Source organism: Equus quagga, chromosome 5 (assembly GCF_021613505.1).
Source record: "Equus quagga isolate Etosha38 chromosome 5, UCLA_HA_Equagga_1.0, whole genome shotgun sequence".
Taxonomy (NCBI): domain Eukaryota; kingdom Metazoa; phylum Chordata; class Mammalia; order Perissodactyla; family Equidae; genus Equus; species Equus quagga.
In genome coordinates this window covers 54962661-54980760 of record NC_060271.1, presented here as the reverse complement: position 1 = coordinate 54980760, position 18100 = coordinate 54962661, and the positions used below count along the sequence as shown (strand labels likewise).

General features: G+C 39.7%; 1 protein-coding gene across 1 annotated transcript in view; it reads left to right on the top strand.

Moving 5' to 3' along the window:
- The window catches only part of TMEM182 (transmembrane protein 182), a 49401-nt gene extending 31943 nt beyond the window's left edge, over nt 1–17458 (top strand). The window contains exon 5 of the mRNA XM_046660277.1: nt 15389–17458. Within this exon, the coding sequence (XP_046516233.1) occupies nt 15389–15609 (221 nt within the window). The 3' untranslated portion in view covers nt 15610–17458. The remainder of the gene's footprint in view (nt 1–15388) is intronic.
- Nucleotides 17459–18100: the final 642 nt, after the last annotated feature.

The following is an 18100-nucleotide window of genomic DNA, read 5'->3' as shown; positions in this document are numbered from 1 at the left end:
CTGGGTTTGGTCTTATTAGGGAATTGCGTGTGCATTTACTGCTTTTGAAAAAAAAATGTTGGCCATTTTTCCATTTTATAATTTGCACAAGACAGTAGTATATCCAAAGAATTACATTTGGCTGAGAACTCTGTAGGAAGATCAAGAATTTTTATGCATACGCGTAGCCCTGTGACCAGTGGATTTTCTTTTTATAGTGAATCTTTTGCTGCATGTGGGTATGGGGCTGAGGTCCTCCTTGCTCAGGTCTTAATGTAAAAGTTCCCTGGGAGTTGAGAGGTGTCCCAGGTGTTCTGGGAGCCCATTCTGAAAGCCATTAAGCTAGATGATTATGAGGATACTTTCTTTCAAACTTGACTTTTAATTTCCTTCATGGCACAATTCCTTATTGTTTGTGTAAGACTGTATGTTTCCCAAGAACAGAGAGAAGTCTTCTGTTGGATGAGATAGAATATTACTGTTCATTTTATCAGTTTGGATAGGAGAAGTGATGTTCTCAGGAATAACTAAAGTTTACTGTCCAGTAGTAATTTCCACCATGAAACGCAATCTTTTAAAGCAGTTATAGGGCCAATAAATCATCCTTAAACTTGAGTATTTATTGACAAAAGACTTTTTAAAATCTTACGATTGTCTATTATTAACCTTCCCAGATAATGTTAATAGGCAACTTATTCTTTCAAAGTTGAAGATGGAAATTTACATGCTATGTTATACAAAGATGAGGAAAATACAAATAGACACTAAGTTTGTTGCCAGGCAAGGTTTTTCTGTGCCATATTTAATACAGAATCATGCATGTGGTCATTTACTGAGTTAAACTGAGTTGAATTTATGACCCTTTCTTTGGTTAGATTTTGTATTTTCAAAATGAAAAGATCTCATTCCAGGCACCGAGTATTCCAAAGTCTCCTTCATCTTGGGGCTTGCCTCATCATTTTCTGCCTACCTGAGTCTCCGTGCTGACCTGTGCCAACGTGCTGTGCTCTGCCAGGCTGTTAGCAACAGGCACCACTTGGCCCCTGGTTGCCGTGGCTGCTTTGTCAGTGCCACAAACAAGATTGGACATGCTTTATTTGGACAGATGGCCTTAGGATAAGGCAGAACCAAATTCTCAATGGCCAGTGCTGGGGGTGTACTCATAGAAAGACTCTTTGTCATCAGCAGGAAGTGTGTTTTTGGGCATTCCACACATGGTTGAGGCATGCTGATGTCACAGCTCTTGCTGTGAGTAAGAAGTGAGGTCCGTGGTATTCCTCTTGCTGTGTGAACAGGGTTAGAGCAAGGCTTGGAAGCCATGTGTTGCCACACCCCGTGCTTGGGCAGATACCTTCCCAGACCAGCCATGCCATGTGTTCCCCGAGGAAGTTCAGTGCTGGACCAAGTGTGTGGTAATCGTCAGGACGGTATGACGCTGAGTCTGTATTTCAGTGACTTTCCTCCCACACCCCCACAGTGCCTAAACCATTGCTGACATTTGCTTTCATGTGGACTCCTAGAGAACTCTTAGCTACAAGGGGGCTAACACTGTCTTCTCCTAACCCTGTGATGTTGGAGAGGATAGGAAAGATGCAGGAAGAGTTAGAGGGGGTAGTCATGGCATTACAGGACGTTTGAGTTGTATGGAGAAAATTATCATCCAGCTGAATATTCCTAATGCCTGGGCAAAGCAACATCAATACAGGAATTGCTATGCATGAGTGAGACCTCTAAGTGTACAAGAAAGAATAATGATGTTGTTTGGATGTCCCGGGACACTGGCGTTGAGTGATAAGCCATAAAAACTGGAAATCGGTATTTTACCAGCGTATCATGGTAGAAAGATTTTTCTTCCGCAATTGGAATCATCTTTTCCTGACTGAGAAACTGGGATATATTTTTCTGCCGAATATAGAGCTAGACAGATTCTCACCTGGGGAGAGGTGCCTGAAAAGCTTCTGAATCTTGGCTAAATCCCTCGTTAGACCCTCAAGTTGGTGAGACTGCGTAGACACCTCGTAAGTCAGAGGACTACAGCAGCCTTGTTCTAGGCCCCAGATGCATTCATGGGAGGAAACGATACCTTGCAGGATAATCAGTCCTCGGGAGCATGGTGGGCACCAAGTGTTGGTTTGACTCCCGCCCGGTTCTGTGACCACAGTGGGTGCTCCTCGCCCAGGGAGCTGTTTCCCAACTGCTGTTGGTCACCAGCAATATGAGCTGAATAACTTGGGGTGAATGGTATAAATCGTTTGCCATGTGGGTCGAACAGCCTGAAGCACGTCTCTCTATGGCTCGCCCCTGCTCCCTTCTGGACTGGAGGACACTGCTTTCTAAAAGTGCCATGGCGTGAGCCCTATAACTTAAGAGAGTAGTGCAGGAAACGTAAGTGGATCTGAAGGGAATAGAAAATTCTCATATCTAGCAGGTAATGCTGAAATCAGAAGTAAATTGGGTTTGTGGTTTGTTTTCCCTTTTTCTTTCAAAAGAGCAATGCAATGCGTAGTAGTGCACCAGCACCCCACATTTATTTCTACATGAGACAAGAGGGACATGATGGGTGCATAATACAAGAGACTTTTTGCCTTAATCCTAGAAAAAATACCTCACAGAAGCCAAGGGACATATTTCAGACTTTCGCTTTCTTTGGCTGGGACTGAACCCATGGCTCACAGGAGATGCTGGGCGTCATGCCTTGCTCCTCGCGTCTTTCTCCAGATAAAGCAGAACGTGGCAGCGGTCGGACCAAGAGAAGAGTTTGTGGAGGAAACAGAAGACCAAGAGCAGGAAGGGATTAGGAAAGAATTGCTGACAGCCTAGAGGCAGGCGTTCTAAACTTACAGGCAGATGCGTGCGCCTGCTTGCACCTGCTGTCTCCACGTCTATACAGTGAAAGATTCGGGCTATGAACAGCCGCTTACCCTGGACCAGCAAATGGGCCCCTGTGTCAGGAGAACAGGCCTGGAAGGCCAGTGAACGCTTGCCAGAATGGCTTTCTAAAGCTTCTGTGTGTTTCTTGGGGCGTAAGAAACAGACTTTCCGGAGAAGATCACAAACATAATTTCCCAATAGGGAACAGAATATTTCGCCAAAGTCCAGGACTTAACATTTTATTCAGAGCTCTGATTTGTTGGAGGTGGGTGATGGAAAGAAAAAAGTGATTAATAAAAACTATAGATTACTCATGTATCAGCCAAATTACTTCTGGTAGTAGAATGAATTTCTCCCATTTCTATGAGGTTATAGGACGGCCATTTGGATTTCCCTTTTCTCAGTTAAAAGGCTTGCGTATGTTAGATCTGCTTTCTCAATAGCACTAGAAGAATGAGTCACCCTGCTATTTCTGGAAACACTTGCTTTGTGCACTTGCTTTGTGCCTTCAGTTGTCCTATTTAGGAATTTGGTCAGGAAAACTATTGTTTTGGATATTGACACCATTATAATGTGGGAAGACCTGTCTTCAAGATTTTGATGTGGAATTTTAATGTCCTCCATCTGACATTTTATGTAAATGTCAAGTGCTAGAATAAGTCAACCTTGGTTAATATTAAATAGAAAGGAGCTGTGTAGAGTTTTTGTTTACAAAAATATTTTAAAGCCTTATTGCTTTGCTTTCTCAGATACTTGTTTGAAAGTTTATTTCTTCCCACATTGCTTATCATTTGAAATCTGTGTAACAAGCTGTTGGGATCAGACTTGTTCTGACTCAGCTTCAAAGGGGGCACCAATATGGTAGATATATGGTGGTAAAATGAGGAGACAAGTTCCCAGAGGAAGAACTCAAAAGCGACATGTCAACTGGAATCCTGTGAGTCTCTAACATCTCTGCCAGAGGCAGGCTGTGCAAGGGAGGGAGGATGTGGAGAGGAGCGAGAAGACCCAGGATGAGTTCTTTGGGGGGAACTGTTGTGTTCCTGAGTCTCCATGCCAACCTGGGCTCGTTACACATATCCTTGCTGGAGACGTTCTGGGCTGTGGTCCAGCTCCTGCCCGGAGAAATCTAGGGTGTGAGAGGCTGGCTCAGTAATAGCTTCGGTGGGAATTTTCTGGAAATCTTTGAACTTCAAACTTAAATAAATGTTCCCCACCCCTCTTAAAAAATGTACCTGTGCTGTTGCTTTTCTTCTGAGAACTAGAGCTACAGGCCTAGCAAATGAAAGCTTCGCCTCACAGGACGTATTAGCGTAGGGGATAATTAATCTCCACCCTGAAATGGAGTTTTCAGATGTGGGAGGTGACAAAAGTCTTTCTGGCCTATAAATAGGACCTCTGGTTTGGGATTAGGTTTTGTCATGGTGGAAAAGCAGAATGAGTTTCCATCTGCCTCATTCTCCTTTCCCAGAGTGTGTGTATCATTAACAACTACTAATTACTCAGCACTCTAAGGCATTTAATTTCTTTGCAAATATTCTTTTTCATTACATACCCTTCCCCCAAGTAGTCACTTTGCTCAGAAATTGCTAGTAAAAAGTGGCTAAGGCATGTTGGTTTCTGTACTAAATTTTGTTATGCATTTTCTGAGGCCTTTTTGTTTCCTTTACACTTTCTTGTGTAGAAAGAGAAGCACATTAGCTACAGACTCCTCTGAATGACCGACTGACGTCTGCTAACGGTCTGTCCTAGAAAGAATTTTTATTTCCTGTAACCAGGGGGCTGTTGTGGTGGGGCGGGAGGTTTTCTAGACTGGGCGCTTAAAACAGAAAATGCCCTTAATTGAGCGAGCACAAGTCTGGATCCACCTGATGTTATTCTTTCCAAAATGTTCAGCCATGGGACTGCGGGGCGACGGGTGCCACCTGCTGGAGAATTCCAGTCAGACGTTGGCCTACATGTTTGAAGCAATCTTTCCCTCGCTTCTCTCATGAAATCTCAGAACTGGAAGGCACCCCGGCAAGTTTATTCTCTTGTCTTTTGGCCTGTCTCGAAATAGCCCAGTCATATGAGAAGCTCTGGTGCTTTAAAAGATTTCAGAGAAGAATATTTGCTAGCCGTTAGCAGGCGCTCTTGCCAAAGCATAATAATAACAATGAAAATAAGAGAACTAGCCCAGCTTATTATGTGCTTGCCGCGTCCCAGGCACCCTGCTAACTGTCTTGCCTCCACCAATTCCTCGTGACAGCTTTCTGCATTCTCTCTGTTTTACCAGTGAAGAAACTGAGAAAAGGAGAAGTGAACACCTTGCTCAAGGTTACTCAGCTGGTAAAGTGTAAAACTTTCTAGACAGTAAAGCTTAGATGCGAGATTTGATCCAGGTCAGAATCCGGGCCTGTGCTCTACAATCACTTCCTACTTTCCAAAACTCAGTTATTGTGTGTAAACACATCCTTGGCGTTAAATGAAACACTTACTTTTCAGATTAAATCCCTAATGACTTGTAGAGATGGATAAACCCTCATGATCATTCTCTATCAATACTTGTTTCTCCAGAGAATATGGAGTATTGAATACACAGGATGTTTAATATCTAAAATCATTATGCCAATCTAAGAAAGTAATAAATATTTGAGAAATCTGCTAGAGGTTATATAGGTTCGGTTGACGAAATAAAAACGTGAAGCCAAGAAAGTGAAAGGGAAGAGGCAATTAGTGTATTTGGAAAGTAGTGTGATAAAGTGTGGGCAGCAATGAATATTTGGAAATCAGATAGGTGTAACGAAAATCTAATCAGGACATTATAACTATATAAGGTTTTCAGGCTATCTTAGAAAATTGGAGAAAAATCAGTGAAAAGTCAATATGAGAAAATGAAAAATGGAGATAAGCCAAGAATGTTTATGGTTGACCATTATACATTAGTAGTTTTATAATTTCTGAAATATGATATATAAAAATGAGCATGATTGAATTATAAAAGAAAGCAATCGCATTTTAATGTAAAGAAAAAACTATTAGAAAAATAAAATTTTAATTATTTTTGAGTCTCAGGCTTATTTTCCCAGAAAAACTAATTTTTTAATGAATGAACTAGCAAATATGAGACTACTTTGAAAATATGTTACAGTGTAACGACAAGTACCACTTTTTAGAAAATGTAGAATTGGCAAATTTTCCTTTGCTCATCATGTAATGTTTAGAAAAGTAAGAATACAGTTTAGACTCTGGAATGGACCTGTGAGAATAGCTTCAGCCTGCTTTGTCCCCATGTTTCCTCCTCTAACATGACACGCATGGCTCCTTAGAAGTTGAGAAAGACCTCAAACACTGCAATTCTTAAGATTCCTAGTGTATTAGAAGTGAATACATGTTGGTTTGCAAATATTGTGGCATTTTTAAGTGTTTACATGTAATGCATTAACGCTTTATGCTTTTAAAATACATAAATAAATGTAATGAGCCCACTATAACTTAATTTGCAGATATTATCCAAAGTTGTTTCTGAGTGTGTCATCCAGATTATGAGGGAACAGTATGATTTCATCCCAACACCTTAAATCTCTTGCGCATTCTCAGAGAGAGTCTAGCTCTTTCTCCTGAGTTGTAATTTTTATCCTCTGAATTAAAGCCTCGAGATGCTCCCTAAATAGCTGAGGGACGGCTCCCTTTCCAAAGGGATCCCAGAAAGAAGCGGTACGAGAGTGGGGAGCGGTTCACAGGGGTTCATGTTATAACGAAACTTCATGACATTCACTTATGTGTCATATTTTATATGTTTTGAATAATACACAAAGTTAAAAAAATGAATTAAAAAACTGAAAACAACCAGTCACAAAAGATCCCTGTGCTCTAGGCACCTGGAGAGTTTAATTGCCCGTGACCGCTATTGAACAACAATCAAGTTTTGTTGACAAAGTTAATGTTTGAGGAACATAAGGTAAGGCAGTGTCTTTTTTTAAAACACCGTGTTCTTAGCAGCACTTAGCAAGTCTATCAGCGTATAGTAGGTACGCTGGAGCAGGTGTGCCTCAGGTCACGGCCACAGCATCAGTGAGCCCAGCGCCATTTCATCCGTTTTGTATAAGATGGTGTTTCAGAAAAAGATTTTGTTGCCAATTTTCTTTTCAAACCATTTATGTAAGGAAATGTATCCGTCATTTCACGACTCTATGTTTGAGTTAGAACTTCACAAACCAAAATATTCATAGTAGCTTAATTCATAATAGCCAAAACCCAGAAAGAACCCAAATGTTCACCAATAGATTAATGGATAAACAAAACGTGGTATATTCATGTGATGGAACACTGCTCAGCAGTAAAAAGGAGTGAACTGCTAACATACGCAACAACATGGGTGAATTCTCAGTCATCATGTTGTGTAGAAACAGCCAGAGACAAAAGACTGCGTACTGTCGTGATTTCATTTCCATGAAGTTCTAAGGGCAAAACTATGCTAGAGTGACAGATGCGTTGCCGGGGGCGGGGGGGTGGGGGGGGGGGGGGCTAGTGAGGAGGCATGAAGAACCTCTCTGGAGTGACAGTGATGAATATGTTCTATTGTTAACGGGGTTGTGGTTACACTGATGTTTACATTTATCAATACTCATCAAACCGTACACTTAAAACTCGTACATTTTGTTCTATGTAAATTATACCTCAGTTAAAAGAATGAGAAAGAGAAACAAGAAATCTGGAATGATTTTTACCCATTAGTAAAACCTTCAAACCATTGAAACTTAATATAATACCTTCAAATACTAGTATGGGCTAATTTAAGAAATATTTATGTGAAGACTATTTGTGTATCTTCTGCTAAATCCCCTTGTGGGGATGTTGTCAGTTATGCTGTTCAGTGTCCTGTGCACATCTTCTGTGCACTCATTATGTATTTCTTGATGAATTGCTATGTTTCCTTTTAGAAACTGATAGTAAATACATAGCTTATCAAGTTTCCTTTCTGTTCTTTCTTCTGGGCGTGTCAGATGTAGGCTTACCATTCCAAGAATGCTGCTATCCTTACTCTCTTACTCATGCTCCAGACTTTTTCCTTCTGTAGCGAGTATGAACTCTCCCCTTGCCTTCCAGTGAGCTCGACCTGGAAAAGAAACATGGTCTCCCACCACCTTCTTGGAATATTTTCCCTGTTGTAGGATGTTTTCAAATGTCTTCAGCCTAACGAGTTGCACCTGCTATCAGGGTTTTGGTTTGAATTATGCCGCAGGCTAAACTTTCAGCCGTGCTTAGACGGTTAACTACAGCAGACTTCGTTTTCATCCTCTGCAAATAGACACAATGCGTAAGCTGATGCTGTCGTCCCTAAAATTTTATGAAGCCTACTTTCTAGTTCTATGTAGATGCCCTTGCTGTGTATTGCTCTATTAGATTGTGTGTCCTCCAGATAGAGAAAAGACGAATTTTTCTGATTCTAATTTACTATTCACTTTAACTTCCTTTGTAGTGCATTTTTTTGACTATGGAATTCTGTGGCCTTTCCCATGCCCATTGGAGGCTGAAATGAGTTGCCACTGAATTTGTGTGGAAGCATGACTAAAAGAGGCCAATGAATCAGCCTGAATTTATCATTCTTCCCCAAGCAGCCAATAACTGCCCATAGTTCAAGGTGTTAAAGCATGTTTCAAAGGCAGTTTAGTTACGTCTAAACACTTAAAGATGAAGATTATTGGTTTTCAGTAACTCCAAAAGGCTATTTTTTTAAAGATTTTTTAAAATTTTTTTCCTTTTTCTCCCCAAACCCCCCAGTACATAGTTGTATATTCTTCGTTGTGGATCCTTCTAGTTGTGGCACGTGGGACGCTGCCTCAGCGTGGTTTGATGAGCCCTGCCATGTCCGCGCCCAGGATTCGAACCAACGAAACACTGAGCCTCCTGCAGCAGAGCGCTTGAACTTCACCACTCAGCCACGGGGCCAGCCCCCAAAAGGCTTTTTTTTTAAATACAAGTTTATGTATTTCAAGGCAAGAATATAGGGGCTTGACATTTGACTGCCCTTTTGAAGAAGGAAGTTTTCATCGCTGTGGCTAACTTTTCCCTAGAAATATGTTTTTAAATTGGGTTTTTATAATATGATATAACAGATCCTTATAGTATGCCTTCGTTTTCCATTCTCGTTTCTGTGAAATATTGAGGACACGCAGTTTGATTTCTCAGTCTGTGACTTGGTGCTTCGGAAATTCTTTTGTTTTTGTTTCCATATTATGATTGTTTCCATATTGTTTATCATTAGCAGTTACCTTCCTAATGGCCCTTTGTGACTAAATGTTTTTTTTCCTGAGGAAGATTTTCCGTGAGTTAACATGCCGTTCCAATCCTCCTCTTTTTTTTAAATGTGAGCTGCCACCACAGCATGGCCACTGACCTACCAGTGCTGTCGGTCTGTGGCCTGGAACTGAACCCAGGCTGCCAAAGTGGAGCAGGCTGAACTTAGCCACTAGGCTACCAGGGCTGGCCCATTTGTGACTAAATTTTATGTGACCTTTGTTTCAGAAAAAGTACTTTCCAAATTGAATTGATGATATTTGGAGGGAAAAGTTTTCAACTTTGTGAGAGGATCCATGCCAAATCATAAGCTTGAATGGCCCTTCCCCACACGGCTGGTGAAAAGAGACCGGTGTGTTGTTGGTGTGACTTAATCATTCATCCTTGGTTTTCTTATGATCACAAATCTTCATGGGCTCTGGAACCATATTTTGATTATGCCTCCAGTGAGCTCTTTTATGAATTTTTGTTGGACTTCAAAAAATAGGTATTATAAAATTTCATTGGAAATAAATTGTGCATTCAAAATGTATGACCAAATTTAAATATAACTTCATTACAAATTATTGCCTAAATATTAGCAATATTTTCTATTCCTGCTGAAATCAATCTGACAAGTGGGTTTGAAATGTAACTCACTTGTTGCTCAAGAGAGTTATTGCTTATGTCTTTATGAGTGAGGGTCTTAAGGTACCAAGGGATAATAATTAAGATTTTTCCATAGAGTTAATATTACCCCAGAGAAGACTCTCCACTTGGTAGGTGGACCAAACCAATAATATTACTATTCATTACTAGTCAATATCCCACCAAAAGAAGATGTATCTTTCTGGTGTGTGAACACACATACTCTCCTCCCATCCCCACAATGTATGTATTTTCCAACACACATAACCCTAGACTTCTACTACACTTTTGTTTTGAGTCATTCATTTTATTTTTGTTTTGAAATATTTTCAGATTTACGTAGAAGTTGCAAGTCCCTTCACCCAGAGACTCCTTTCAAATTTCAATAATTGTTCCAATAATATCTTTTATAATAAAATGATCTAGTATTGGAAGATGCTTTGCATTTAGTTGGTGTGTTATTTGAGTCTCCATCAAACCAGAATAAGTTCTTTAACCTTCATGACCTTGACTCTTTTGAAGAGTACAGGCCTGCAGTTTTCTAGAATGTTCCTGAATTTGGTTGTCTTCTGTTTCCTCATGATTGGATTTAGGCTTTTCATTTTTGGCTGCCGTATCATAGCAGTGATGCTATGTTCTGCTCATTGCATCTCATGAGGTGTTAGGTAACATCAATTTGTCATGTCACTGGTGATGTTAACTTGGATCATTTGAGTAAGGTGGTATTTGCCAGGTTTCTTTAGTATAAAGTTAGTATTCCCCCTTTACAATTAATAAGTGTTTTGTGGCAAGAGACTTTGAGCCTCTGTAAATATTTATTTCTCATCTAAATTGCATCCACTAGTTTTAGCATCCATTTTTGTTTCTTGCCTGAATTAATTGTAACTTAAATGATTCCCAAATGGTGATTTCTAATTCAACTATTCCTTCTACATTTATAAGTTAGCATTCTGTAAGGAAAAGCTTTCCCTTCTCCCCACTTATTTATTCATTCATTTATTTATATCACTGTGGGATCATGGATTCAATCTATTTTATTCAATGAGATATAATATGGCACTATCATTTGTTTGATAATCAAATGGTCTCAGAATTGGCTCAGGGAAGCACCATCAAACTGACTTCTGAAACACCCCCATTATCCTTTGAGCATGTTTTTGCTATTTGGTATAACAAGACATTCCAGACTCATCACTTTCTGTCCCAGCCTGGATTCAACTATTTCTTTGAGACGCCCTGGTTTCTGGTATTTAGAAGCCATGATCTGGACACTTGGTGTCCTCCGTGCTGCTGAGGTGTTGTTGCTCCAAGACCCTCTCAGGGAACAGAATTAGGAAATATATCTAGGTATATATTTTAAAACACACACACTTTTTCTTCTATATTCATTCATTTATCTATCTATCTATCTATCTATCTATCTATCTATATACCTATCTATCTATCTACCTATCTATCTAAAACTGTAAATCCACACTGATACATTCAATTACAAACAAATACCATAGAGTTCATTCTAGCTGTCCCCCTTTTCAGATTTGTAACTCTATTTCAGGCAGTGAAGAACGTGACTGCAATTAGCCTCAATACATTTATTTATTTGATCAGTCTACCTGTATGTAACAGTATCCTGACTCCTCTCTTAGCCATATACCTCATGCAGGCTCCCATCATAAATTCTTGGTGCCATATCAGCTAAACCCTTGGCCTTTGGTGTAAATAATTTCCCCATGTTTGTTACTTCATTTTCCTTCTCTCTGTCTGTCTCTCTGCACACATATACACACACACACACTCACACACATATGTATAAAACATTGGCAATTTAATGGGTAGGAAAACACTGTCTTCTGTGTTTTTTTTTTTTTGAGGAAGATGAGCCCTGAGCTAACTGCCGCCAATCCTCCTCTTTTTGCTGAGGAAGCCTGGCCCTGAGCTAACATCCGTGCCCATCTTCCTCTGCTTTATATGTGGGATGCCTACCACAGCATGGTGTGCCAAGTGGTGCCATGTCCACACCCGGGATCCTAACCGGCGAACCCCAGGCCGCTGAGATGCGGAACGTGCAAACTTAACCGCTGTGCTACCGGGCCAGCCCCGGAAAACACTGTCTTACCCCATGGGTAAGATATAATCATAAATTGATGTGATATGAATTAAATAATGGACTGCATCTTCAATCAGTGAACAAGTTAAAGACTCTAGTGATAGAAACACCTATTATTTATTGCTTTTAGGATGTAATTGCTCTTCAAATGACAGTAATATTTATATATAAGTTAATTCTTCCTTATTAAGACTCATCTACATGATTACCTCCAATGCATCTTTTTAAATACTCTAAACTCAGTGATAGGTTTTGCAACTTTTGAAAAATTGTGTATGAGGCTACTGGTTTTTCCCAAAGGCAGTTTTCTTTTTTTTATAAAAATATCTGAAAGCACAAGAGCTTCACGTGATACAAGGAAGATAAAAACCAAATCAACAAATAATAACAAAGGTTTGCAGTGTGTTTGCATAAGGCAAATAGCATGCAAATAACTAAGCCAACCTTTCCATTAGCAGAGAACACTGTCTATATATATCTGCTGAAAAAGCGTATTGAAATGCACACAGTTGCTAGACAACACATGGCATTGCCATATTGTTGTCAAAATCTGAGGTACGGCTCTGTAAGGAGTATGCTCGCCGGCTATGACTTTAGTATTTCTCTGTGATAGAGTTGTTGTTCAGTGGTTAAATTGCTCTATTCCGTGCTCCAGTATTTGCATTTACATTAGAGACCACGGTGTGAAGGATGTTTCTTCTTAGTGAAGCGTCCAGGTTGACTCTTCATTGCTCTGTAGCTTGTATCATGATTATGAGAAAGTTTAAGCTCTGATACTGACACACCTCGACATATTTATGAGGCCTTCTTTTGTGTTTACTTCTCAAGATTCTTTATGAAATTGATGGCCCGAGAGAGAGCACATCCCAAAAACTGTGTGAGCACAATTAACCTAGAGGGGTAATTGATGGCTAGGCTCTTAAAAGCTCCTCTCTCCTGCTGTGATGCCTCTGGCTCTGCTGCTGGTCACAGGGCCATGTTTGCCTTTCAGACAGACTAGCAATTAGAATATAGAGATTTTATACCTGAGGGTTCCATCCGTTAATTCAAAGTTATAATTAATTATTAATTCAAAATCTATTATAGATCTTTGACATGTTTGATTGAACTTTTAGACAAATAGCAAGTGACCTCAAGTATGTTTTGCTGAGGGACAAATTTGAACCCCTCGGGCTGTGTGGCTTGTATGTGGGACCTGCCTCTCACTCACTACTCAATCAGCTTAGCTGACTCTCCTGAGGCTCAGAGCGCTGGGATCGCTCCCTTCTGTTATTGCAGCCACAGTCACATGGAAAACTATATACTTTATACTCAGTGGTAGTCTCAAATTTGAGCATTCATTATGCTCCTCTGTATATTCCTTGTTAAGGTCAAGGGTCCAACACTATAATACTTTCTCTACTTTTATAATTTTAGCAGCATTTTTGAACAGGTGGATTACAGTTACACTGAAACTATTGATAAATTGTGATGTTGCCCTCTAGTTAGTGTCTAAGCATTGTTTTTCCTTTCTTCCTTGCTTTCTCCCTCCCTCCCCTCCCTTCTTCCTTCCTTTCCTTTGTTTAATAAGGCTCTTGATCTCAAACCTGCGCTTCTGTGTTCCACAGAATCTTTTATTATCGGCCCCCTCCCTCATTCTTTCAAGGCAATATTTCCTTTATGCTGTAATCAATCTTCGGCATATATGTTTCAACTTTAAAGAATCATGTATATTCTTTTACATTGTAGTCATGCATCACTTGATGGGGTTACATTCTGACAAATGTGTCGTTAGGCGATTTCGTCATTGTTTGAACATCATAGAGTGTCCTTACACAAACCCAGATGGCATAGCCTACTACACGCCTAGGCTGTATGGTACTAATCTTATGGGACCACTGTCGCATACACAGTTCATTGTTGACTGAACCATCGTTATGCTGCGCACGACTGTAGTTCAGTGCTTTCATCTCTGTTCTGGTTTGGTACTTACCTTGGCTCCTATTTCCATTGCCATATTTAACTGCAGCACTGGTTAGCTCTATTATAATACTATAACAATAGTTAGAAAGTGCACAGCAAAGGAAACCATCAACAAAACGAAAAGACAACCTAACAATTGGGAGAAGATATTTGCAAACCACATATCAGATAAGGGGTTAATATCCAAAATATACAAAGAACTCATACAGCTCAACAACAAAAAAACCAACAATCCAATTAGAAAATGGGCAAAAGATCTGAACAGAGATTTTTCCAAAGAAGATATACAGATGGCCAACAGGCATATGAAAAGATGCTCAACATCATTAGCTATCAGGGAAATGCAAATCAAAACTACAATGAGGTATCACCTCACTCCAGTCAGAATGGCTATAATTAACAAGACAGGAAACAACAAATGTTGGAGAGGATGTGGAGAGAAGGGAACACTTGTTCACTGCTGGTGGCAGTGCAAACTTGTGCAGCCACTATGGAAAGCAGTTTGGAGTATCCTCAGAAAATTAAGGATAGATCTGCCATATTATCCAGCTATTCCACTGCTGGGTATTTATCCAAAGAACTTGAAAACACAAAGGCATAAAGATACTTGCACCCCTATGTTCATTGCGGCATTATACACAATAGCCGAGACTTGGAAGCAACATAGGTGCCCATCAAGGGGCGAATGGATAAAGAAGATGTGGTATTTATACACGATGGACTACTACTCAGCCATGAGAAATGACGAAATCCGGCCATTTGTGACAACATGGATGGATCTTGAGGGTATTATGCTGAGTGAAATAAGACAGAGGGAGAAAGTAAAATACCATATGATCTCACTCATAAGTAGAAGATAAAAACGACAAAAAAAAATCACATAGCATTGGAGATTGGACTGGTGGTTACCATTGGGGAAGGGGGGAGGGGAGAGGGCAAAAGGGGTGATTTGGGTCACCTGTGAGGGGATGCACTATAATTAGTGTTCGGGTGGTGAACATGATGTAATGTATACAGAATTTGAAATATGATGTACATCTGAAAAAAATAAAAATTAAAAAAAAAAAAGAAAAAGAAAGACCTGAGCTGAAAATCAGCTCTGAAAACTACTAGCTATGTTTACACATACTTAAAGCTTGGGGTTAATAGTACCTACTTTGCCAGTTTATTGTATATATTGAAAGAAATGATGTAATACAGTGCTCATTGCACACCAGGCATACGGTAAAGATGGACAAACATTAGAAAATAAGTTCCACTGGGCAAGGATCTTTGACTCATGTTCACAAGCACCTAACACAGTGTCTGGTACACAGTAAGTACTCAATAAGTACATGTCAGCTGTTGCATTGTTCTTAGGTTCTATATGGCCCTCACCTCAATGTCTGGAAAATTAAAGATAAAGGGTGTGCGTATAAAGCACATAATAAAGGGTCTAACACAAAGTAGGTGATTTAGCTGGAATCACATTTTGAGAGACACATCATCAGGCAAATGATTGGTTAGTGTTCTTGGGAAAACATCTTCAGAAAGGCTAAAGGTCTTTTGTTTTATCCTTCTCAGGCATCCTGTTTTCGCTGGTGGTGATGCTATATGTCATCTGGGTCCAGGCGGTGGCTGACATGGAAAGCTACAAAAACATGAAAATGAAAGACTGTGTGGATTTCACCCCTTCTGTTCTGTATGGCTGGTCATTTTTTCTGGCCCCAGCAGGGATATTTTTTTCTTTGCTAGCTGGGTTACTATTTCTAGTTGTTGGACGGCATATTCAGATACATCACTAATCCAACTGTTGCCACCGGTGTTTTCTTGGGAGATTTTAAATCAGAGCATATTTTTTTCATTTTGTTTCAGTCATCCCAGAGTAGAATTACTTGATGTAACTTTTTAGTTGCTATTTGAATTAACCATTTTACTTGCCATTTCCTCTAATAAGAAGGTCCTAGAATCTCTCCAGAGACCAACAAGCGTCCATCTTCTCAAAGTGTTATCAAGACTCTGGTTCTTTAGGGAGCAGGTAACGTGGGCCTCCCTTTCATTGCACTTGTGTGAGTTCTTGCAGGTTGCAAAGTCCTGGTAAGAGCATAATACCATCACCTGGGGCAAATCAGGATTTGATTGAAAGCATCCTTGGCATTTGCTTCTGTTGCTCTTAAAAAAAATCTTTGCACAATAATTAAGGACAGAAAACAAATGTTTTCAGAGAATTTACTCCATTTCTTCTCTACTCATGTACATATCCACGTCCACATTCACTGACACCTGGCCTAATTATTCATTATTTAAAAATAGATAGAAGTTGTTCTTGTAGCAAGAGCCCTGCAAACTCATTAGTTAAAATGGGCCACAACAAAACTGACAACGTGAACTTATTCCAGTTTACTGTAAAATGTGTAAAAACCAAGCACCTTAGCTTAGTACATAATTCTATTTGGTATTTTAAAATTCCCATTTAAAATTATATTGTTAATATGTTCAGCATGTGAAAATTTACTGATGAAATGTGCTTTTAATATGCACTAGCTATAAACTTTCAAAATACTTCCATATGAGGATAATCTCCTTGTTTTATTAAAGACTATGAAATAATGAACTTTTCCCAAGATTTCATGGGTTGTACTTTTTTGATCATTTGATTCCCTTCATTGTTTTCCTTCAATTTCTTCTTCTTTACAATAGGTATATTAACATTTACAGACCTGCTATTTCCTTTAACCTCTTGGAAGAAAACTTTTTGCAGGGGAGTTGAGCGAGGGGACTGAGGGGTCTAATTCTTTATTATTTACTAGTGTAGACATTTTGCATATCAAAGATGTTTGTTTGGCACTAATTTTGATTGAAATCAAATCCATCTGAGAAATCTAGGTCGTATTTGCATTTTGGAAGCCTCCCCCCGAGCGGGAGTTTGGTGTTAGTGAAGGAACAGAGAACCCGCATGGTAAGGGGCTTTGTTCCGGGGCGGCATTTGCCTCCGCAGCTGTTGTGAATACCAAAGACAGGACTCAGAGGTAAATGAAGAGTGACCACCTAGAAGATGCTGTGCGATAGAGGGACTGTTTTGCTTTCCATCCAGCTGTTCCTGTGGTGGAGAAATTGCCCAAGTATTCTCTACACATCCCATACTTTCCATTAAACCTTGCTTCAATGGGAGGAATTTCTGGAGGAAGAGCAGAGGTACGAGCTATCTACAGAATCATGAGGGCAGTTTAGTATTTACTGACGGGACTTGCCTGTAATTAAAAAAAAACCCCACAAAGCCTTAGGGGTTTAACTGGTTTCTCAAGCCATTTCAATTATATCACACAAGATTTTGTGGTACTTTCCTTTGTGTTTGTCTTTTTCTGTTTCATTTTTATATTGCTTCATTTATTTCTTTGCTTTTGGCTTGATTATTAGAAAAATAATTATGAGCTCTGTTATGCATATTGACTGTGATATTAAGTTATGGCATGCCGTTAAGCTTTTCCAGACGATGCTAGATGTATTTGGTTAGTTCATGTCATCTGTAAATACAATTCCTTTTTGTAGAACTTTGGAATAGAGCCTTTTTCTGGTGTATTATATGTCATTTAAATTTCACATATGAGCTGCTTTCAGTAAAGGTTTGAATATTTATAAATTTCAGATGGCTATCCTCACTTTCTAATACCCTTGTGCGGCTACCGTATATTTCTCACAAGGCAATTGGCTGACTATGTGATGTGTGTGACACTTTTACACAGATCCACACTTCAGAAGTATTTCCTCGTTGTAATGCATCAATCACATTAATTCAAACGCATTTCCTGATCTACTTACCAGCAATCCACGGAAGGAAGGAAGGTGAGTTGTGTTTGCTATGTCAAGGAGTAAAATATCCTTAAAAACAGCAGAGATATGCAGTGTATTCTCGTAACAGACTTCTATCTGAGTTGGGAAAGCGTGTCTCCTTATATTTCTCTCTTCAGTATATCGATTAATTTTCAGAAGCTTCCAAAGTGATAAAATCTTTTTTAAGAGGGTTGATTTTGCATCATAAAGTTTTGATTTAACAAAGAAGATAAGGTGGCCTTTCTAGAAAGAGTGAAATAAGAGGGCAGTGAGTTATGCCCGTGGGCCTTGGTGACAGCCGTGGTCTCTCCACATTGTATTTGTTCAGGGGCTTTAGTTCAGTCGGGCATCTGGTAGCACGTGCTCTGAAACTGGCTGGAAGAACCATGCAGAGAAGCTGAATGATGGTGTTCAATGTGGGGGCCGAGGGGAGGGCTTTAAAATGCTATTAGACGGGGCTGGCCC